The 24011-nt window shown below is 37.8% G+C and overlaps 1 protein-coding gene across 18 annotated transcripts in view; it reads right to left on the reverse strand.

The window, feature by feature from the left end:
- CADPS2 (calcium dependent secretion activator 2) overlaps nucleotides 1-24011 on the reverse strand; it is a 297812-nt gene that overhangs the window by 142375 nt on the left and 131426 nt on the right. For all 18 annotated transcript variants that reach the window (XM_017818206.1, XM_017818200.1, XM_017818205.1 and 15 more), the window contains exons 8-9: nucleotides 13454-13565; nucleotides 3980-4119 (exon numbers count right to left, since the gene is read on the reverse strand). In XM_017818206.1, the coding sequence (XP_017673695.1) occupies nucleotides 3980-4119; nucleotides 13454-13565 (252 nt within the window). The remainder of the gene's footprint in view (nucleotides 1-3979; nucleotides 4120-13453; nucleotides 13566-24011) is intronic.

A 24011-nucleotide genomic window follows, 5' to 3' on the forward strand; every position in this document is an offset into this window, starting at 1 on the left:
GCTGCCATTAAACAGGCTAAGAGACTGAAGCCCCTATGGTATGGTGGACGTTGGAGTAAGTACAGGTATGGGGAGGCCTGGCAAGTCGATTACATCACACTGTCACAAACCCGCCAAGGTAAGCGCTATGTGCTTACTATGGTGGAAGCCACCACTGGATGGCTGGAGATGTACCCGGTGCCTCACGCTACTGCCCGAAATACCATCCTGGGTCTTGAAAAGCAAGTCCTGTGGCAACATGGCACCCCAGAGCGCATCGAATCAGACAACGGAACTCATTTCGAAAACAGCTTAGTTGCCACCTGGGCAGAGGAGCATGGCATCAAGTGGGTGTACCACATCCCATACCACGCAGCAGCCGCAGGGAAAGTTGAACGACATAATGGACTGTTGAAAACCACCCTGAAGGTGTTGGGTGGAGGGACAGACAAGCACTGGGATCAGCATCTAGCACAGGCTACATGGTTAGTTAACACCAGAGGTTCCATCAACCGAGCTGGCCCTGCCCAATCAGAGTCCCTCCACACCGTGGATGGAGATAAGGTCCCCGTGATTCACGCGAGGGATGTGTTAGGGAAAAAGGTTTGGGTTAACCCTGCCTCGAGCAAAGACAAACCCATTTGTGGGATTGTTTTTTGCCCAAGGGCCTGGCTGCACCTGGTGGGTGATGCAGGAAGATGGAGAAACTTGATGTATACCCCAGGGAAACCTTACTCGCTGAACTCGCTGAACCCAGGGTGAACTCGCTGTAACTGTATACTTGTATCTGTGTGTAACCCTGTACCTGTACCTGTGTTTGTATCTACTTATTAGTGGATGTGTACATAGTTGGAATACTGCATGTACGTATGAGGATCGAAGATTTAATCTGATAGAGTGTGGTAGCATGGGAAAGAAAAATTAGGGGTGGATAATGTTATAGATTAGGAAATTAGGGGAATTATTCTTCCCCCTGCCTCACTCCAAGGGAAAAAAACGGAGTGAGCGGGGGGAAGGGAGGTCATTAGTGTTACAAAAGATGTAGCCAGCCTAGGTTAATGGCCCATTTGGAGAGAGGAGAGAGGAGAGAGGGAGGCAGGGGGGCTGTCTCTGTTTGGGGAGGTGAGGGGCAGACGGTGTGGCTGGCTCCCTGGGTGCAGACAGGCATTTTTTTGGGAAGGGGGACCGGAGGTCTAGTTTTCTTTTGGCTGTTCATCCTGGCGAGCTGGTCTCCTCATTCCTGCTGTCTTCGACCTGCCTGACTGTCCCGCTCCCCGGAGCTGCTGTGCCTCAACGGAGAGTTTGCTTGCCCGTGGGAGAGGAGGGGGAGTTTTTTCTGAGACACCACCACCTGAGACTGCGGTGAGTCCCCGCCACTTGAGACAGCGGTGAACTCCCGTGGGAGTGTACTACCTGCCTTCCTTTTCGTCCCCACAGAGGCAAGGACCCCCCCATCTCCTTCTCGGCTTCCCCACACGGTCCGGGACCTCTCTCCCCAGCCCCCTCTTCCTGCGGGTGACTGCCGGAGCCCACAGCGCCCCCTGCCGACCACGACCAGGTACTGCAGGTCCTGCACCTTCCAGCGATCCAACAACACCCCCTGCAGGCCACAATTAGGACTTTGCTAAAGGACAGAGAAGTATTTCATTTAGACTTGTTGTTGTTGTTGTTGTTTCTTGTTACTGTTTTTGCCAACATTCATATATCTTTTAATAAAGGGTTGTTATTTCTTCTGTTTCTCCACATTTTCCTCAAGTAAAGCCCCTTAATTTGACATTACAATTGCAGAGAGAGAGGAGTTTGGTCTACCTCATAACTCATCCTCTTTAGCAAACAGTCCAGTCTCACTCAGACTGCGACAAGCCAATAGCTACAAAGAAAGGGAAATCATGACTGACCTTGAGCATTTTTAGTGGGAAGAACAACAATATTTGCCTGGAGAATAGTGACAGCAGTGACCCTGATGTAAAATGAAGTAAATAACTGTGCCAGGAGATTGAGATTCAAAATCAATGTGAGGAAGTAACCAGCAGCAGCAGATGAAAGGGATAATGATTGAACAAAATTTTTGACAGTAATATTTGATTGGGCTCTTTAATGATCAAACAAGAAGACTACTGACATAATCCACCATGGAAAAGTAAATTGTGGGGGTTAGGAAGATCCTCTGAAGATCCCAGAGGAACAGCTGCTAGCCAAGAAAGTCTCTGGGGAAACATAGGAGCATAATGAGAAGAAACACTGGAGCCTTCCTTGTTGCTAGATCCAGCTGCATGTTATAATCTAATTGGGGTTGCAGAGAACAAGACCCCAACATTATCAGTGAGACGATCAAAAATGGTGACTACTTCTAGTCATGGCTTGGGATAGGTGCAAGGCAGCACAACATCCCTGATGTCTGTAGAGTGAAGTATGCAACTGAACCAGGTCATGTGCAAGTTGCATCTGTTGCGTATTATTCATTACTGATGCTGTTCAAATCACCCTGCCTCCATGGCCGCCTTTTGACAAATCTGCTGAAGAAGGCAGGCAGCACAGTGCCACCCTGCATCACGCTGAATACTGCAACTGGCTGAATGCCTACCAGCAGCAGGAAACTGAAACTATGACAGTGTGCTGAATCTAAACAACAATGTGCCACCATCTAAACAACAATGTGCCACCAAAGCATTTCAGAGGTGTTTGGTGAGTCCAAATGAATGGGGCAGGGGGTGGGGACACAAAGGAGAGCATCATGCTTTAGTACTGACAAACATTTCTCTTTCCCTCCCAGCTCCTCTCCACTCTACCTTATTCAAGTCAAGCCAGTTTTTCTGCTCTCTTCTGCCATTAGCCAATTTCCCTTATTCATGTATTTGCAGCCCTACTTTGAAGTTTTCTCATCCCAGTCTCCAAGCACAACAGCACCAGTTCCCCTGTTGACTCCCTGACTGGTTTCCTCATAGCTCCTGGTCACCAGTCACTGGTTTCCATCCAGCAAGTCTCATAGTTACAGTCCTGACCATTTGCATCTAAGTTTCCCAAAAGCAAACCGAGGGATGAGCTTGATACCTGGGAAATTTCAGCCCAATTAATTAACAATTCACCAAAACTGAAATAAGTATGGTTGTTTTTTTTAGAGAAAGGATCATATATAGGAAATTTTGGCAATTACTGCCTATATTCAATGAGCAGAATACTAACAAGAGGAGACTTAATAGAAATCTAAATAGTATGGACAGTACATTGATCCCTTGTGATTGTTTTATAACAAGATAAGCCCTTGCTTACTGTCAGCAACACTACCTGTTTTTGCAGTGGGGCTGAGGAATAGTGGCGGCAATTGACTAAAGGAGATATCTTTATGAATAATCTATTCCACATAGATGAGTCCTTCTGCTGTGCCTTTTGCAACCAGTCATGCCTATCTTGTATTGGTCTTTTTAGCCACCAACACGTCTGCAACAAATGTGGGTAGAGCCCTTCCCAAATCTTCGTTTGCGAAGCCTAGCCATGATGATGATGATTCCACATAGCTTCAGTGTTAGACAGAAAATCATCCTTTAACTGGTAGTTGTACATAAATTCCTTTCAAGAGAAAGACCATACAGAGAAAGGAAAGGGGAGACTATGTGGCAAGTACCATCACATTCAGGTATATAATTAATCCTATTTTAATGGAAAAATGTTTTTCCTAAATATCTTTTTTTTTTTTTTACGAAGTGCTATAAATTGTAACATTCAAAACCAGCATCTAAATGAGACTGTACTTTCAGTTCTGCATTTCAGACTTAGCTCATCATATGTCTTTACATATCACTGAACATCCGAAATGGATGTTATTCCTGACTAGTTTAAACTTTATGTATAAAATGAGGATATAACACAATGCCGTACCTAAGAATTATTTTAGACTTTGACAATGCTTTACAAACTTTACAGGTTTAGATATATATGGTTAAAACACAGGCACAGTGAGGAAAAATAATAAAACACAGACAGATGGGAAATGGACACTTACCCACAGTGCTTCATGTGAGGTGGTTTATCCATTCTCACTGCCAGTTTAATTTTCAAATCATTATCCTGACTGTTTTTGGGGACTATCATTTTATGCAGATCAGGTGCCTTTGGGCTATTGGATGTTGGATATAATACTACCTGCAAGTCATAAAGAAAAACTTCAATGAGTTGATAAAAAATCAACTGTTAGTCTTTAATGGAAACTTCTAAGCAGTGAAGATTTTTGTTGCATTTCCTCCAATACGAAAGACGACTAAAAAAGATTTCATAAATCTGATAAACCAGTTGACTCGATCTTATTGTAACAGACAAATTTCCAAAATCAACTGCTTCCTTTTCTTACAAATTGGAGTTTCCATATTATGAGTTAAGAAAATTTCCTCCTGTTAATACATTCTGAATTAACAGTTTTAAATGAAAAGGAACAGTTGGCATTTCAGAATGATTACGTACAATTAAATAAGAACCTAAACTTTTACATTATTCAGTGCTCTGCTGGAAAAACCCCGTTGAAACAATTTGCTGTAGCATTATGTAACAGATCAGGCCTCCAGTAGTGACATTGTTTGAGAGAAGATAACCAAAATATACTCTTCATCTACATTTTTTGATCAATAGCATTAGTAAAAGTCAATTTTAGTAAAAACTGCAGAAATTGGAGATGAATTCTAAAGCACCTTTGCGGCAAATGGAATATCATAAATGTAAGATACTATGTCCAGTTCACATGTGATATGACACAAATCTTTTGTTTAATCTACAGTGGTAGATACAAAAAAAAATTAAAAAAATACACTGAATTGTAAACATTTAATTTTTAAAACATTTATACAAATCTCTTGAAAATTTTACTAACAATTAATTTTAGATCATTGTTAGTCACAAGCCGTTAAATATTTATTTACCACCATTTATAGCCAGTACAATTAAATATTATTGCTTCATCAAATCCTTACCCACAGTAACATGTTCAGCACTTCAGTGCTGCTGAAACATAATTTCCTTTCATTCTTATTATAAGCACTACTTTTGAATCAATTTAGACTTTAAAATATTCTAAACACACTACTTGGGAGACTTTCATAACATTCAGTGAGTTCTGAATTACCATTAACATGGAGCAGTATTTCAAAAGTAACAAGATTCTAAAAAGCAGTGTTCTTCACATCCTTTATTTCTTGAAAACTAAAATTAATCATTATGTTAACCATCAAGTTCATTTCTTACACATAGTACTGGGAGCTTGTGTCACATATTTAAAAGACAATATAGTCTCCTCTGTGTTATTATGAAGGTTAAATCAAGGATTTGACCAAAAGTCTCCAAGCAAGTATAAATCTAATTGATGTTATTAAGCCAAAGATATTACAATAGTGTCATTCAGATCTAATCATCTGAAAGATGATGTAAGTGGAAGGCCTTCAGCTTCTCATCTCAGTATTTTGCAGAAACATATTCCTGCATCCCACTATTACAGGAGCTCCAGTCAAGCAGAGAAATATGAGGCATCACCCCTAATCAAGTATGCAACCTTTTTAACACCAGTGTAAAAAATAACCTGTCAGATCTATTGAGTACATTCAGTACCTTTTAGAGAGATAGCAGAAGAATCAGTGTATTCTGATTTTAACAAACCAGCAGGCTACTTCTTTTATTTTTTGAAACACACAGAAGACACTATTTATAACAGAACTTATTCCTTTTTTCTGATTTTCATTCTGAGTAAAAGCCATCCCTTAAAAAACATTTAAAAGCATTATGAGTATAGCAACCTTTGCATTCTGATGTATCAAACAGAAATCTATTTTTAGTTTGTTTATCTCTTTAAATGCAAGATTATATAAACAGAATTATTACTCATTCTTTGCATTTAATCACTTGACATTCACATAGGACTGTAGGTGATGTTAAGAACTTTTCTACAGGCTGTAGTTCTCATTGTCTGTCCTGTAACAACTTATTACAGCTCATGTGTCTCAAGTGACATCTTTCTCCTGTCAACTTCTTGAGTTTTTAGAATGTTGATGAAAATACAAGCAGACAAGAGTATAATTAATTCATAACTTCGGTACTGGGAATTTTTTCTGATTTTTTAAAGAAATATTATGGAGCTTCAATTTCAAAGCTCTCACAATGAATAAGTATCTGTCAGACCATTTAAGTATGCACTGTGTTGCTTTTGTATTACACTTTGTCATGCCTTCCAGCTGACAGAACTTTGTAATCAAACTTTTTGTTACATGCAAACACACGTACACACATTCACACAAAGCATTTGACAGGCATTAATCAGCTTCACGATAACCTTCACACTAGTACTGCCCTTAAGTGCAGTGACAACCATGTTGTACCACACCATCAGGTGGCACAAAATTTAAGCTCCCACCACACTGAAACCAAAACACTCAGCAATTGTTCCTTGTTAAGAAAAGTAAAAAGTTGCTGAAATTTCTATTAAAAGCTCTCTCTCCACTATGGCACACTGCAATGTGATGTCATTGTCATTGTCCATAGAGGAACATTCTAGGCTATTTTGTCTCAGACTTCCTTTCAACATTGCTTAAGGAATTTTAATCTTCTGGTTGTTTTATAATATACTTCAAAAAAATGAAATGGTATCAGCTCATATGTCTTATTTGACAGATATAAAACTCAACTATAGGATACTTTCACTGTGTCTAAAACTTCTAAAAATTTCATAAAATTACTACTACATCATATATTTCTGAAATTGTATTTTATTTTATTTTATTTTGATTTATCTTATTTTATTGTTCATATATCTGTGGATATCACCATAGTAGGTTATTCAGCAGCAGCACAGAGAACTATGAGTTTCTAGTCTAGGACTGTGCTTACTATAAGTAAACTAACAAGTAATCTACATTAAAAAGTATAATGAAGTATTAATCACCAGAATGCTACACAGCAAACGTAACTGCTGTGCATTACATTACTTCAATTCATTTAAGGCAAATTAATAGTATCAGAACAGTGTGGGTTGAGATACTTCAGTAAATTCAATCATCTCATGATCATTAAAAATACTTGACCACGTGTTCCAATCACATCCATTATTACATTTCCTCAGACCACACTGTAACTGAAAAAGTGTCAAGTTCACTTTATGCTTTTCCTCATTTGGATGTAAAATAAACACAAAAATCCTAAATACTATAGAACAACACTTATATGCATTTGTGAAAAGTGATGTTCTCAAAACACTGTTTCTTAATTGTAAATGACTGAAAATGTTTCTCTCCTGGGCTTAAAAGATGACAGGTTGAAAGACATGAAGCTAATATAATCTGACAGTTTAACTAACCACCATTTTTGTGATTCAGTAGTATATTTGGGTCCCCAGCTGGATCACAACAGAAGAAGTTAAATGAAGTACACCTGAGCCAAACAGTCAACCCAGACAATCAACTATTAACTCTCCTCTGTCTTTGGCCCACTGATCGTATCTTCTTTTAAAGGTATGAAAGAAAAGTTGAGTTGTCCAAAGTACTCTGAAAGCTTGAACAAACCAAACAGGAAAATCTTGCCTTCACAGAGCAAATAACCTTACATCACATGGCCTTATTCATAAGCAGCTTTGTGAAGTCTGTTCAGAATAAACAATACACTCATGATCACGTAAGAAACCCCACAATGAAGTAGAGAAACCAAGCCCTCTAACTCCTGTGCTCTACCAGACACTTCTAACTCAATTTGTGATTATCTAAAGCTATGAAAAACAGCCAGTGCCTGACACATAAGATCATACACTTCCTCAATTGCATTTGTTGAAGCTTTCATCACACAATAGGATTAATTAATTCTATGTAAGGCTTTTTCTTTCATGTTTTAAAATGCGGAAATTTAAAAAGTTGCCAGTGCAAGCAGAGAGAACAGGCAAAATTTATGCTATGAAATAAGTACCCTTCATCATTTGGCACATGTAAATTTATGCTGCTGGTCATTATCTGAGCAAGTATCATAGGAAAATCTTCTAGTCAAATAGGCACTGTTTCACTAATTTGAAAATAGTAGTATAGACCAAAAATTATTGAGCTGGTTTGGGATATGAAACACTAAAGAGACCCTTTAGTGTTATGTTTTTTTGTGTAACTCTGACCCCAGCCTCCCTTATGGGACACTTACCTGGTTTTGATAGAAATGTCTACTGACTCCTCTTAAGTCACCCTCTACCCTAACTTGAAAGTATGGAGCTGTTCTGAATTCTGTCAGCCCCTTGCCCCAAGATTGGCTAATGTCAGAAAGCCAGAAGCTGCTGCCAGTGTGGCAAGAAGCGAAATTCCTTCAAATTTCCCAGCAGCAGCCTGCCAAGCACAGCATCTCATTTTCCTTGAGCATTAAGTCATGATGCACTGTTGCCAGGAGGATCCAGAAAAAGAAGCTCAAGAAGAGGCTCAAAATCAGAGGTTGAAAGGGGAAAATGAGATGTCTCTCTTGAAAGTAACTCTTTTAAAAAAGTTATCCCCTTAAAAGAATGGGTTAATAAGAGCTCGATCACCAAGGGAACTTATGAGTTTTATATGCAAGCTCCATCATCTCACCTATTGATTAATCTCTTGCTTTTTGGCTGTGATTGTATTACAGCTGAAATGCTGAGACAAGGTTTTGAGTAACACATGGTTAAAAAGAAACAAAAAGCAAACAGAAAAACTGAACAGGTGCATGGTGAGAGAGCTATCTAAAGTACTGTTGATGACGAAGAACTGAGAAGACTTCACAATTTATGCAAACAATGGACATCTATTGATGGTGCCAGCCGAATACTTCCCCTAATAGCTCTTAGCAATTGATAAAAATTGTCTTTGAGTCCTTCCCAAAGAGTCTGTCCCCTATATCTAAGACAGAGCATGCCTGAATGAAGAATATCTCAAGCACTTCTGATGAGAGGCATTCTCAAAGATACTGAGAAACCCTCTGTTAGCATGGAAACAGTAACACTCAGCCAGACGTAGCAGGGTGCTGACAGGCAGACTGCATGGGGGGCAAGAGAAAAAGAGGGAATGGAAGCAATCTGTTATCATTTTCAAAACTTAAAAATGATGACAGAAAAACCTGAGAAATCTCAGTCATTTCAATCCTCACAATCCCCAGGCTGGCAAGCTTTAAATTTACATAGTCATAGGATGAAATTGTCTCTGCTCAGAGGCTCTTTGAATGTGGCACATTCAGAAATCCAGAAAACATGCAAGTATAGGTACCTAGCCAGTACAGCTACTTAATAATGTCTTTAAATTAAACCAAGAGTAACAGCACTAAAGGAAAAAAACTCCTAGCTGCACAGCTAATTATTGCTGGCTGCAGCTGACTGTGACAAGCAGGCTGTGAGACAATAGTTCTCTTTTAATTGAATAGTCAGAGCGACAAGGCTGAAAATATTCTTATATTCAAAAAGTATCAGCAATCAAACACCACCTGCTGCTCTCACATTGTATCCACATGTGTGCTAAGCCCGCACAATGGCTGTCACTTTGAATTACTAGGTTTGAACATCTTCATACACAAAGTACTGAACAAGAAAACGTGGTGTTAGATTCCTGAGTTTCAGAAACCACCAGGCTGCTTTTTCAGAAGTATTTACACCAAACTGAATGCTTCTTCACGCTTCCTCAGTTGTTGCACATATAAATGCAAACATCAATTCTGCCTTCTCTATGCACATGCAAAAACTATTAAAGTGGCCAGATCAGCGTCAGTCACATAAAACCTGTACCACACACTTCAAAGATATCTGAACAAAGTAAGCTCTTAACATTTCCTCATTAGAATGAACTTTGCTTCAAAGATGCAGTCTGCCTCACTTTCTGGAAGCTAAAATCAGGGGTTCACTATATGTGGAGGTCTGGACAACCACAGACAGAGACCACTCCAGAAGCTCATTTTCTTCAGAACTCAAATCCAAATAACATCCCTTCCCCTTCTGTGCAGCACATATCTCTGTTTTCAGCAGAAAACTGAGTTTGTTCAACTGTTCTCCAGTTTGTGTAGAACAGAGAAGAAAGGTTAAAATTTGTTTTTGTTTGAAAACGCTTAAAGTGGTCAGCAGGGAGCCAGGACAATACCCTGCAGCAAGCAAAATCTTCTCTTGGCATTCATGACTAGATTTATTGGTTCTTTTAGAGGAAAACAGACATGTCAGACTAGTGACACAGTAAGTATTACTTCCTGTCAGCTAACCCCATCTTAAATGGCTTGAAGGGAGATGTACAGACAACAGCCCTCTGTGGCTTGGTGCTTACCTGGTGACTTTTGCAGCAGAGGTTGAGCAGCCCTCAGCCTTCCAAATAGGGAAAAAGCTGTAAATACAGTCTGTCCTCTCTACTGAAAGCATGAGACTGCATCCCTTCTGCTCCACCATGAGCTAGTTACTTCTGGAAATCAGTAGTGCCTCCTCCTGAAACGGGGGACCTGCAGTGATGGTATCAGGGTCTACATCTTAAGTTCATAAGTGAGAGAGACTGCTATGCCCTGATGGGGTCAATGGAAATATCTTCTCTACAGCTCTGGGGAAACTTTTGCTAGCTCCACATTTCACACCTTAGATCTCTTTTCCTAAAAAACTGATCCCTTGGTGGCAGAAGAAGCCTTTTGGTATTTGATGGAAGTTCAAAATTCAAATCATGTAGCTTGATGCTGCCTTCTATTTCTAATGATAGATTAAACAGAACAAAACCTTCAGAATAACTGCAGGGTATTGGAAATGCAAGCTTCAATAATGTAGAAAAGTGGTATCAGGTCAAGGCACACGCTTTCAAGAAAGTACTTGACAGATAAGAATTAGTGTCCACAGTAAGCCTACCTCAGAAGGGGCAGGTTTGAGTTGAATTTTTAAGTACAGGAAAAATACCAGTTGGAAGTATCTTCCAACCTTTTCAGAGCATAAGAAACCTATCTGATCAGATGTACTCCTGCAAGTCACTGCAGTGTACTGATCAGGCATAAAATTTCCAAAGTTTATAAGAATTAAGCTTATCTAGTGGGATCCTGCATCTTTTCAAAGGCTATTCGAATTTAAATCTCTCAGACCTGAAAACAAAGACATCGCCAACAAAAGACTTCAAAAACTAAAATGTGTACAATAAGAGTACATAGCACCTTCAAATTGTTTTCTAAAAATTCTATCAAATATTCTCCCAATCTCCTCTGAACCTTAGCAATCACCACTCTCAAATACTCTGGTTAAACCAAAGAAGAAAGCTGGAAGACTCCTTCTTTTCCTGAGTCGAGTATCTACACTCATGAGCTGTAAGGTGTCCATCAGGAACCCCCAGTATTGTCAGACCTGGGATGTGCAGAATGGTAGACACCCAAATAAGCTAATGCACACCCAACATGCTCTTTTTCACGTTATTTTCCACTGTTAAGGACCTTGCACATAAGGTCATTGTGGGAGGTTTATCTTTTACTGACTTGTCTTTTACAGTAGGTATTTTTTTTGGCAAGGATGTGGGCTGGACATTTTTGGTAAATCAGGAGTGGATTATAAAGTGTAAAAGCAGTATCCAAGCATCTCTTGGGTACTTCTGTTTGCTACTCCCAATCTCAGCACAAGCTTTAATGCAAGGGGGAGAAAAGGTGATGGCCTTTACCCTTTGTGACAAAGGGAAAAAAACAGCAAAAAGAAATTATTTTAATAGCCTAATTCTCGTAAAAACTGCCAAATCTCAGAGCATCTGACAAAAGCAAGCAGCCTCTCTGCCAAAAAACAACAGGAGAGTAAGAATCAGAAACAGAAAGAGAAGATTGCTCTTCCCTACCTCATCTTTTATATATCTTGCTTTGTCTCTGGGAAAGCTGGGTCAGACTCCAACAACAGGGCACTGAGCTCAATGCTCAGTTCCTTCTCAAGTAACTATTTTTATTTTCCCTCTTTCCCCTCACCCCTCCCAGCCAAGAAACCTTCTTTAAACTGATTTGACCAGATGACAAATACAGATGTGTCAGAAGGCAGCCAGGAGGGTGCAGGGAGAGGAAGCAGGGAAAAAAATACAAACCAACCATCGGAGGTTAAGGCAAGAGCTGTATTCAATATTTTACATTTGAAATGTTTCCATTCTTTAAAATTAAATTTTAAATCTTTTTAACCTCCTGTCCTAGTAACTCAGACAGGTTGCAGCATAAGAAAACAGACCAAGGCCAGTACCTGAACTTTGGCTATTTAAGGTTGCAGAGCCAGAGGATCCTGTTAACACTTGTGATCTTTAGCCTGTTTATATGGATGATGTTTCTTCTCTGACTGCCTGGACAATGACTTTGCTGGCTACTGTTCACAACGGCCACATAGGCCCTTCTTCACTGCCCTTCACTTTGGCATTGACTTTTCTTTTGCTTCTTTGAAAGGACTGAGCAAGGAGGGACAGAGATGAAACTTCTCTATGTTTAGCAGCACCGTGTAGTTCCTGTAAGTCCACACTTTCAGTGTCTCTTCTCATTGTTCTGCATCCAGATACGGTGACCTTGGTCTGCTCAGGTGCACCCCTGTGGCTCCCCTGTCCCTGTCACACTGCCTGCCTGGCTCCTCCCAGGGTGTTGCCTTCCCCACGCAGATCCCACCTTCACCTCAGCCATCCTTGATCAAGTGACCTTGGAAGCCCCTTAGAAGGACATGAGATGAGGCAAGAAGAATAATCCTGGGGATACAGTCCTGGCCTTAACAAGTGACACAATGTCTGGGAGAATCTGTCTTTGTGTAGCTACACCCGTACTTGGAAGACACAAAATGGGGAAGAGCCCAGCTCTTTCCAAGAAGTTGTGCTTGCTTGAATGAGAAACATCCAGGACTCTGATTGTAGAACTGAGCATTAAAATGTGAGCTATTCTTCATGTGCTATATGTCAGAGGGGAAAACTTCAGCAGAAGGAGGGAAGATTTGCAGACACTCTCTGCCTCATTCACACTACCCTATTCTTTCTATAATACATTTCACTCTCTAGCTCTTGATTTTGGCCTAAAAAGGACAAATGATCCTGTCAAGACAGAGAAAACATGAAAAGAGAAGAGAAGCTCATGAAGTACAAGAATAGCTCTTCTTTTAGTCTGACATACTATCTCCACAACTCCTCTCTCATTCTGTTTCATCCTTCTACCACTTAAGTCCTTCCTTTCCTTTCCCCAATTGTTTGCTGTATTTACTACATGCCAAATCTTATCTTACTCCCTTTCACTCCTAATTTGAATAGCTAAAAGCATTGGTATGTCATGTAGAAATTAAAAAAATTTTAAACATGACAAAGAGAACCACCATGGATCCCCTATGTAAGTTTCTGAAAGTCAACATATCATGTTTTGAACACTAGGAAAAGTCACCCTTAATAGAAAAAGCAGTGGTTGGTACAGTCACAGCAGAGAAGATTGGTACTGAATGCCTTATACTATTTTATGGCATGTTTTATTAATATTCACACTTCTACCCATCACTTCTCACATATTTTTTGTGTCTACACATAATACTCACTCTTCCCAGTTCTTTATCTTCAAGTGCCAGCACCCCAGTGCTTTCTGTAAAGAGTTTTACTTTGACAACAGGGCGAGGGTGAGTAGTGGTGAAATCCCCTTGGGTTCCCCATCTGCAATAAAGAAAACAACAGAATTTAACTGGGGCTGAGGAGAGGCTTCAGAGTGATAAGACTGTAATTTTTTCTGCAGAATATTTATCAATGCACACCTAGAACTTAATTTTCAAGTTTTTGGAGGAAGAGGATGGGAAAGAAAAGGGAGATACATTTTTGAAAATCCAAAATCAAATATCTACATGGAAAAATTGGCTTTTCTGTATGACTTTTTAAATAAAAAAATCAATCAAAAAATTTTTAATGGCAAACCCTAAAGAACTGAAATTAGATCCTTATAGGGACAAACAGAACCAAGCAAGAAAGCAAATAGACATCTATTTTCTGTGAAACATACTATAGTCACTATCTTGTACATACAAGTCATATTAATTCAGCAAAGAATCATGTCTCAACTCACTACAGGTGATCATACCATGCAGAAATTAAGACACTTAGGCGGAAAAAATCTTATATTTTATGAGATGTTACAACTTAGTATGAAAATGTAGGAAAAATGGAAACAAAAATGCAAAAAAAAAGGAAAAAAAGTGTTATTTATCAGAGTGACTATAGCTCTGAAAGATAATTACTGCCACAAGGCTTCATGCTTTTAGAGAACAGTAATTAGGGAGACAGACTTCTAGTTGTTAATCTCTTATCTCTATTAAGACACTTGGTTTGTCAGCCTTCCCTCCACTGTGTGTGCCAGTGGTACAAAAAAGGAAAGTTATACAAATCAAACTGCAACTTCCTTCAACAAGATATTTCATTTTTCTAAAAAATCACATGGAGCTCATTGCATTGATGATACTGATTTTGATTATGCTACTAGGCATAAACAAAATGCAAAAAGTAAGCACAGCTCCAGCTTCTCTTCATGTTTTTCTACTGCTTGAGATATTATGATTAGCAGAAACTAATAAAATGAAAAAAAAAAAGGTGACCTTAAGAGCATATTCTATAAAAGTATGTATCATGCAAGCCAAAATCTTAGGCCTCATTTAGAAAAAGCAGTAATTTTACTTTACATTCAAGAATACACAATCTCTCCACTGTTGGACAGTGAACACACTGTAGCAATCTTCCAGCAAAGGAATCTATTAGGCAAAAGAAAATCCTTCTACTAACATGAGTTACCAACTTCAAGACAGAGTCTAGAAAGTAATATGTAACCAAAACTAGAAAGCTTTAAGGAAGCAGCAGTTCTGTGTAAACCAGTCCTACAGGTGGCTGAACATGCAGACTACAAAAGTCAGGTTCACTGTAAATTAACCGAACCTTACGTTACATTCTGTCTTCTTTGCTTTGTCTGGATTAGATAGATGTTTCCTCTCTGTCTGTGGTGTGTATAGCCTCAACCTCAGCAAAGGTAATTGAAATAGGAACTCTGACATGAAATTACCTTGCTGAGTGGAAGAAAACCTGTTTTATGATCCGGTGATAAATGCTGCAACTGCAGGATAAGACATTGCCTAGCACAACTGCTCTTCTCAGCAGCAGTCCCAAGGGTAGGTTTTGTCACAATACAGAAATGAGATTTCCAAGGAGAAAGCATGTTCATAAAAGATGAGATAGTTGTATCTTCAGCTTCGCCTCCAGGAAGGATGCTGCCTTGAGATTGCAAACATAATCTAAGCACTTTGATACCTCCACCCGCTCTCTCAGGTGCCAGGTTTGTTTGTCCCTGGGCTTCCAGAATCCTTAAACTGTTCATGCCATAACGGACAGGACCATGCAAAAAACCAAGAGAAACTCCCATTAAAATAACAAACTAAACTCAAATCCTCTCTACAAAGATCCAGTGCCAGCATCAACTCATACAAAAGAGAAGAGAAATGGAAGGTCATGCTGACTAAAGCATTTAAAGAAGAGAACATCACCAGCAGTGACTCAGATTCTGCAAGCTAAGCAGCAGGTTTGAGCACCCCAGCACCAGATTTGAAGACTGGTGCAGCTTGCTCTGGAGACTCAGGCTCCATTTTTGAAGGACATAGCTGGGAGGGATGGGGCACACATGAGCCTTGCCCTGGGAGCCTGATAGAATTTGCTCCTTCTCCAGTTTAGATGCACAATGTGAGACTGATGTGAATGAGAGTAACATGGGGTCATCCACTTGTTGTTGGCACTCATGTAGTACTAGAAATCACCTTTAAAATCAGATCTGATTACTAGCCTTGACTGACATTTTTCTCCCATCTGCAGCAGTAAGTGAAAATCCTGGCATGAAAAGCAACCGTATGAGTCAATTCCTAAAGCATAATGTTTATGGTAGAAATATTCCATGCATTGACCTGCATGCTCCTGGTTGACCAGAACTTTAGCAGACTCTCATAATCTCTTAGGAACATGTCTTTGGAAGTGAATTATCTGTTAGATGATCGCAGAATTTACGGACTAGATTTTACCATCATTCCTCATGAAAGAGCTGATGAGAAATCACATTCTGTTAGAAAAAGCAAATCTAAGATTGTATTCTTTAGCATCACGCTTACTTGTGGGCACCTAATGTTCCTCTCAGCTGTGAATATAAAAGCAAAGTACACATAGCTCATCTTTTTGTTCCTTGTGGATTACTAGAATAAAAGTCCTGTTTCTTTGAAGCTTTGTATTGTTACAGAGGTATCAATTCATGCCATTTGAAATTAGAAGTTAAGAAAACACAACAAAAATAGAAGTGGTACCATGTTCACTTTAGTTGCTTCTTCCAAGAAAGAACATAAGCATAAGAGATCCAATAATCCAGAGAGACATTTTTATCTTTATGCTGTACATTTAAAAGTACATTATTACGTTATTACGGATACTATTAATGCATCAGGCAAAAACTGAAGTGGAATTCAGAAATGACAGTCTAATCAAATGTATGATATTGAACTCCCAGCTGTAGTTGAACCCATATGAACGTTCATGCTAATAAGAATTTGCAATTTGCATTTTCGCCAGTACGAAATGAAGTGTAGCAATAAGACTGTCCCTGCTGGCTATATTTTGCACTGTCAATACCTACTAATAAACTTCAGTCCTAATAAAGTTCTGAACTGTAAAGATTGTGCCATGAATGTAACAAGAAACCAGGCACACAGTATTTACTAAGGATGACCCAAAACAAGGGATAGACTGATTAAAGCTTGCAGGTGTACAAAAGCAAGCCTATTTTGAAACACTCTTTACTATTCTGAAATTATATTGGTGCTCAAGATCTGTCAGATTTCAACTTATTTTCACCCCCTGGATATTTTTTTTATGACACCTGGTCAGACTCCAGTCAACAAATTAATTATCTGTTTATTCTTCCTGTTTTTGAATAATAATTCATTTTAACCAAATTCCACTGAAATGGATATCACACTTTCAGATACTATATCTGAAAGAATAATATGAGATATCAGATTTTCAGCATACAGACCAACTTAAAATTAATTACAATGTAAACACAAACAAGCACTTTGAATAAGCTAGTGTCATCATCATCTGTAACTAAGAACTGTGCAATTAAACTCATAAATTTTATAATACCAAGATCATAAATACAGCCTTCCTAACAAATAAACATGATTTTACTGAACCATTTATTATTTCCACTGTAAAATTCCATCAATTTTTTCCATACTTTTGGCTATTCATTCTAGATCTGTATACTCATTCAAAGAGCTGGTAAGTTTAATGTTGAAAATAGGTTAGGAGGATACTTAATAATTCATGGAATCAATACCTGAACAGTAATTATCATTATGCAGATCTTTATTACCATTTCTGTAATGACTTATTTGACTTTATAGATTTTATGTGCTAATATAATCATATCCACTTAGTTTCTCAAAAATTTAAATTTTTTCTTCCAAAACACATTTTTCTTCTGTCTAATGCATTCATACATACCTATAAAAACATGAATATCTCCTGTTCTGACATCTGCTTAATTTCATTCACTGGAGTGAATATTGTAGCAGAAAACTTCTTTTAAATTTAAAAGCTAAGCTGCTAGGTATAGCTCAGATAAATCTACACCTTTCTTTGAAGGTTCGGGTTGCATCCTGATATTTTTCCTGAAGAAAATACAGTACTTCCCAGAAATTTTTTTTTCTGATCCACAAATTAGAAGTCAACCACCATGCAAAAGATTGTTCATAATATTCATAAGACAAAAACTTTTTAGTTTTTAATTGAGCTACTTCCTGTTTTAAGTAAGAACTACAAATGTGGTCTCTGGAATTTGAATGCTGAATAAAGATAAGTTACTTTTCTTCATATTGTAACTTTCAACACCAATAACGGTGAAATATTTTCAGCATGAAAATAAATCTTACAGCTGTCTTTTACTTTTCATACAGGGGAGCAGGTGAATCTGCAGGTTGTAACTTGGCTTTCTGTGAAAAGAGAAGTAATTCACATGTGCCACTTTGAACTCATTTGAGTCCAAGTGTATTACAGATAATTTATTTAAAGCTTACTCTGCTATGGAGCTCCAGAACTGTGGAAGGGTGAAAGACCATGCAAATTAATTCACCTATCTTCTGAAATTTTACTTACAATCAGTGTATCTTTAATAATTCTTAGCAAAATAGAAAAACCCCAATACTTTATATTTTAATAGCATATGTTTTAACTACCAAATTAAGCAATGGAAACAGCAAATCAGCCATTTTCCCCACCTTTGGAGGAGTCATTGATTTACGGATATACGTCCAATGGTTTTTGTTAATGTGAACAATTTTGGTGCTGAATGTGTCTCGATGGGAAGTGCAAAATTTTAGTCAAAACAAGTGTGGATCTCATGCAGTCTTCATATTAAGTTATATAATTACCTTTATTATATGGCTGGGCTTTTTGTTTTTTTGAGTTTTTTTAATCTTGCTAGAAAAGCATTCAAAAGGAACAATAATTTCAGCACTAAATGCTGCAGTGTGCTCACTGTACTGTCAGCTGCAGCCCATGTAGCATATTGAAGACCTCTAAAACTACAAACTCAAAGTCTGAAAAAAAGTCCAATTCCACCTCTTCAGCTCTCATTTTGCTATATAATTTTTCTTTACATAAGTTTTCTGCTTTTACCTACTCGTTCCCTTTACTATAGAAACTGCAGTGACTTGATGTTTGTTCATCTTTAACCATAAACCTCAGTATTTTCACCATATTTTTGCTGCTGTCAGAGGTATGTGGGTTGATATTGTAATTAGTGACAGAATCCATTGCCAAAGTTTATTTCCCTTCACTGCAAAAGTACCTACTACCAGCAAGAAGGTGATTGTTTATTTCAGCTTAAGATTTATCACTGTGTCACAGAAACTCCTCTAAGCAAATTTATTTTTCTACTTCAGTTTGGAACACATTTCATACACTGGAAACAGCAGCAAATTTCTCTCTCAGGTTTTCCTTTCTACTCATGGTCTCTGTTAGTCAAAACTTTTCTTTATGAGATCATGGGAGTGAATTTATAAAATTTATTATTCTAAGCAAATATCTAGAAGTTTTATTTTAGTTCTATTTACTGGAATACTTTCTGATAAAATATAAGTCTACAGAATTTTTACACCATCATGAATTTATTGTCCTTGGCACTAAGGAAATCTCATTTTTGAAACCAGTACCAGGGTATATTGCTGTCCTTGGTGGTGCCTCCTTTTGCATCTTTCTAGGTTCGATTCTTGTTTAACTCTACTGCGTAAAAGTACCTGAACAGGTTTCTTAACTATTCATTAAATTACCTTAAGAGGTCTTCAGGAAGAGTTTTCTTATTTCCTATCCATACAGGGACATGTACAGAGTTTGAATGAGCTGGAAAACCCATCCAGGCCAGTTTTTTAGGCATCTTACTGCTCCACAGGAGTAAGAGATTTACCAGCACTTCATCTTTGTACATCTTGAACTGGAAATAGAATGTTGAGTTCTCTGTAACATACCCGTGTCTCAACTATTTCAAGAATCTATACTAACTTTGCTGTTTCTACTTCGTTTAGAAACAAACCTTGACCATAGAAGATGAGGTATCTATAATCCTCAGGTTAGAAACCATACTCACAGTGCTAGTTATGACATGAAAGGCCAGGAAATAAAAGGACAGATAAGGCTCAGCCCTCCCTAACACATCTGACTACACTGACACTTGAAAACACTTCAAATCCAGGCCTGACAAATGTTCCGTTTTTAGTGAAGGATTGCGTGAGTGTGGAATTTATGAACTGTTGCATATTACTGACTCCAATTGCATGTACGCAGAGAGAAAAAATGTGAGAGGCAAGCCAGTCACTGTACCAGCAGTGCAAGTTATCCTACAGCAATCTGAAAATAAATCTATAATTTGACGATAAGGCTCCATTCAGACAAACAAAAATAGAGTTAAATCCATATTTATCTGATTTTGGTGTTTTTACTGAAACTCCTAAAGGGAGTATTAGTTGTTGCTAATTGCTACTAGCTCTTCCCCACTGATAACTGGAAAAATATAAGCATTTCCTTTTCTCTTATGAGCACAAAAATACCCATCCATTTGGTAATGATTGACACCAGGGTGCTACACCAGAAATCATAGTTTTAATGTTAACAGCTGTCTTATACAACCCAAAGGCATGCTTATTTTCTCTTTTGCACACCATACAAAATAATATGAACATTGAAGCTTCTCCCTTTAATGAAGTTTCTTGAAAAAGGATTTTGAAAGTTACTGCACAAACAACACAAGTTTATTATGCAGCACCAAAGATTCAATAGGGTAAGGATTATTTCTTATATGTAACATTACAGCCATTAACCTCTTCATATATATTTATTTATGTATGCATTCTCCAGTACATCAGTGGAATCTGGAATTCATGTTTGAAACCACAAGGGAAAGAGCTTGTACAGTTGTACCTTTCTATAATGCTTATAATGGGGTTTAAGTTGTAAATGTTTTTCGTGGAAAAAAATAATCTACATTTTCTTATTTCTCTATTTGAAAATTACTCATTTATTTTGATGGAAGTACAGGGAGTATAATTTCCTCGATCAGAGCAAGCACATTAAACTGCAGTTGAAAACCAATGCATAAAGAAAGTTCTAAACAAGTCATAATGTCCTTTGACAGTAGAAGCACAGGTGAGCCGCATGCTCAGGGAAACTAAACCATGAGCTTGGACATGTGTCTTGGCCTTTCATCACTGCTCGCATCTAACCTTTTATGTGCCTTGACTCTACTCTTCCCTGTGTTACTCTGACTTCACTATTTTATGCACAAATCTCGGTGAGAATTACAGATTCATTGTTTTACAATCCCTACTGAAGAAACACTGATATTTTGCATAAATACTTCCTGTATTTACCTACTATTTTAAGGGCTGTCAGCTAGTGAAAAAGCATGACAATAGTAAAGGGTTTAACCCTGAGGTTTCCATCAAAATCTTCCTAAAATTATGAAATATAGGTATGAGAAAGATAATTTGTTCTACAGAGATGGATGACAGGAGGAAGGAACAGTACAGGAAAAAGGTAAGTCTTGGTATAACGATGGAAAGTCATGCAATTGCCTTTAAGGGTCACCTTTGATTCCACCTAAGCAGAGTCTTCACTACTGTCTTTTACCATTTAACATTTATTTCCACCTACATGGGTACTTCTGACTTGGCACACTAGTGGTTTGAAATGCAGACTAACAAACCATCTCTTCAGCACTGCCCTTATAAAAAAGTTGGGTGTTCAGGACCTGTAGCTGCACACACTAAGTAGCTCGTCATTTCATTTCTGAATGCATTGTTGAGTCACTATCTGGTATAGCCAATCAGAAAATGTTTGGGTATTTTTTTCTTTTTTCTCTAGATTCAGCAACAAAATTAAGGGGTTTCAAGGTAATTGTTATGGAACAACAGGAATCCCTTCTTGGAACTTTTTATCAAGAACAAAAAGCTCTGAATTGGATCTTTACTTCAGCAACAGCAAGGATACAGTGTTTTGATGGATATGCTATATTTTAAAGCTCCCTTACACAGCTAGATTAATATGAAAGGAAAGAAAGAAAGAATAATCTGATCATATGCAGGTTTTTTTTCAGGATTTGCCTTTGGTAAAATAAGAACTGTTTTAAATAAAAGAATTAGCAGAGCTCAAAATTACTATTTATCACAGAGCTAATAATGAGCTAGACACAATCATGTATTTATTTTTAAACATAATTATCAATATATGAAAATTGCTTGTAAAAAAGATAAAACGAATCTGTGACTAGTTTTTCTTTAAAATGAAGAAGTGTCTAATAGAAACCAGAAAGGCAAACCAGAAGAGGGGTTCAATGCATAATAAGCAACTAACTAAAAACACTCATTTAGGCTTCCTACACTGAAAATGAGAAAAGTGCACTCTAACAGTACAGAATGCTATTATGACAGCTATTGTCATCACAAATATAAACAGTATGAATAAATTATTACTTAGTCTTGTTTTCCCATTTCACTTTCAATACAGACAACCAAGACAAGCCAGGGTGAAGATTTTCATTGGTATGTAGCTAGACTGACACACTGCCAGGCACTAGGAATCACTGATACACATTATGTGAAGAATTCATAAAGCATTAACTCCAGCTTCCCACCAAGTTTAAAACCCAGTTAGAGACCGGTGATGGACACAAAAGCAAGATATGGTCATTTATGCTCTTGAAATTTCTATATGCATATTTATTTCACTTTTACCTTGAAAAAGATAATTATGAATCCATCCGCACATTGTTAAAATTTGCAAGTCCTATTTATTTCATGTTACTTTGTATTTGTACGACACTTTAAACCTTCAAAATGTTGTACTTTGCTGTAAACAGTACTTTGATGAAGCGGGTAGATGCTGTCACTTCAGTCAGAAGATGGGGGAAAACAAATCACAAAACAGACTGACCCACCTGAGCCTGAAGAGTCTATCAGGAAAGACCCAGGAATCAAATCAGAAAATTGCAGTATTCCAGTTTCCATCATACCAACTGGTATGTTTTATTCTGAAACCTCTTTTACTACTCTTTCTGACTCCTACTGTTATCAGCTGTCCACATTATTCTGTCTTTGTTTTTACTGTCCTCCTACACTCAATCTGCTGGTATTGCTTTCAAATAGGCATATTAACCTGTAGAGTTATACCTGAAATGATATGGAGTTGTTAAGAAGTTTCAAGATCTATAAATATTTTTTCTTCATCTGTTCAGTGGACTATTCTGTATTCTTAAAGTACTGGACCTCTTGACACCTCTGAGGATCAATGCACATACTAACACAGTGACAGCAGAGAACAGTCTGCCCATGATGTGGTGAAAAGCAGTTTTCTGAATGTCATGAGCATTTGACATGTAAAAAGTACTCATAGCCTGAACAGGATTCAAAAGCAAAAACTTCTTTCTTTCAAACCCTTTTCCTCAAGTTTTCTCTTTACCCAAAACAACAAACCGAAAATAATAAAACTGTAAAATCTGTTCCAATACAAACACTGTATCTAGTAAAATGTTTAGAAATTAATTTGAATGTACCTGTATCATATTGCTTACAATGAATATAAGCAAATTTTTGAAAGGTCTCTTCAAACCAAGATACAAGAATAGTATATTTTGAAAATGTAAAACAGTACATTCTGATCATATAAAAATTTAACAGAAATCCAAAGCAGTTGCTTTCCTGTCAAGTATTGCCCATAAACAGTAATTACATTTTCCAAATCTGAGGCAGGTGCAGACCACTTTGAATGACAAATTTTAAATCCACTCTACCAGAGTATTACAGGAGGAGACTGGGGATAAAATTTGAGGTAGTCCTTCTCAATCCCACCTTTTTTTTTGACAGACCACCATCCCTCTAGATCATACTTTACAGGCTGCCTTTGCCTTCACTTCGACCCAGCCAGCGACAGGTAGCTATACCCAGGTAGCTATATTAGTATGAGGCTTAACCTGATCCAAAACATTTTTCTTTTAGGCAAGATTTAATTAGCTTTGGCTCCACACCATGCTATTCATAGCCAAATGCCTTCCAGTTTTAAGCTGGATCACACATCCATAGATGCTTTAGCACAATGTTAGAGAATTCTTATATCTATCTGCAAAATATTAGTTGCATTTGCTGTGGATTAGATGGGAATAAGAATGGAAACAGATACGTCATGTACATTAAGGAGCATATAAACAGTCTTTCTCCAAGCCCTGATTATTATAGTGAAAGGCATAGGAGTGGGACATGCAGTTTCAAAATCAAATATTTCCAAAATGCACTGTGAAATAAAACTGGTATCAGTCTTGCAAGAGACATGTAATGTCATTTTACATTTTAAAAGAAGACAAGTACCCCAAAGCAGCTATTCTTTTCAGCAGTGCCACTAGATAAGGAGGCTTAACACTCTCTCTATATATTATATAGGGGATATATATTATATACCCTAATATATGCCTTGATGTCAGAAGGATTTTGTTATTGTTAACTATCCAAATAGAGCAGAGAATACAACCAACCTTAACTATCT

The sequence above is a fragment of the Lepidothrix coronata genome, unplaced genomic scaffold (genome assembly GCF_001604755.1).
Source record: "Lepidothrix coronata isolate B3197 unplaced genomic scaffold, Lepidothrix_coronata-1.0 Scaffold66, whole genome shotgun sequence".
Lineage (NCBI taxonomy): Eukaryota > Metazoa > Chordata > Aves > Passeriformes > Pipridae > Lepidothrix > Lepidothrix coronata.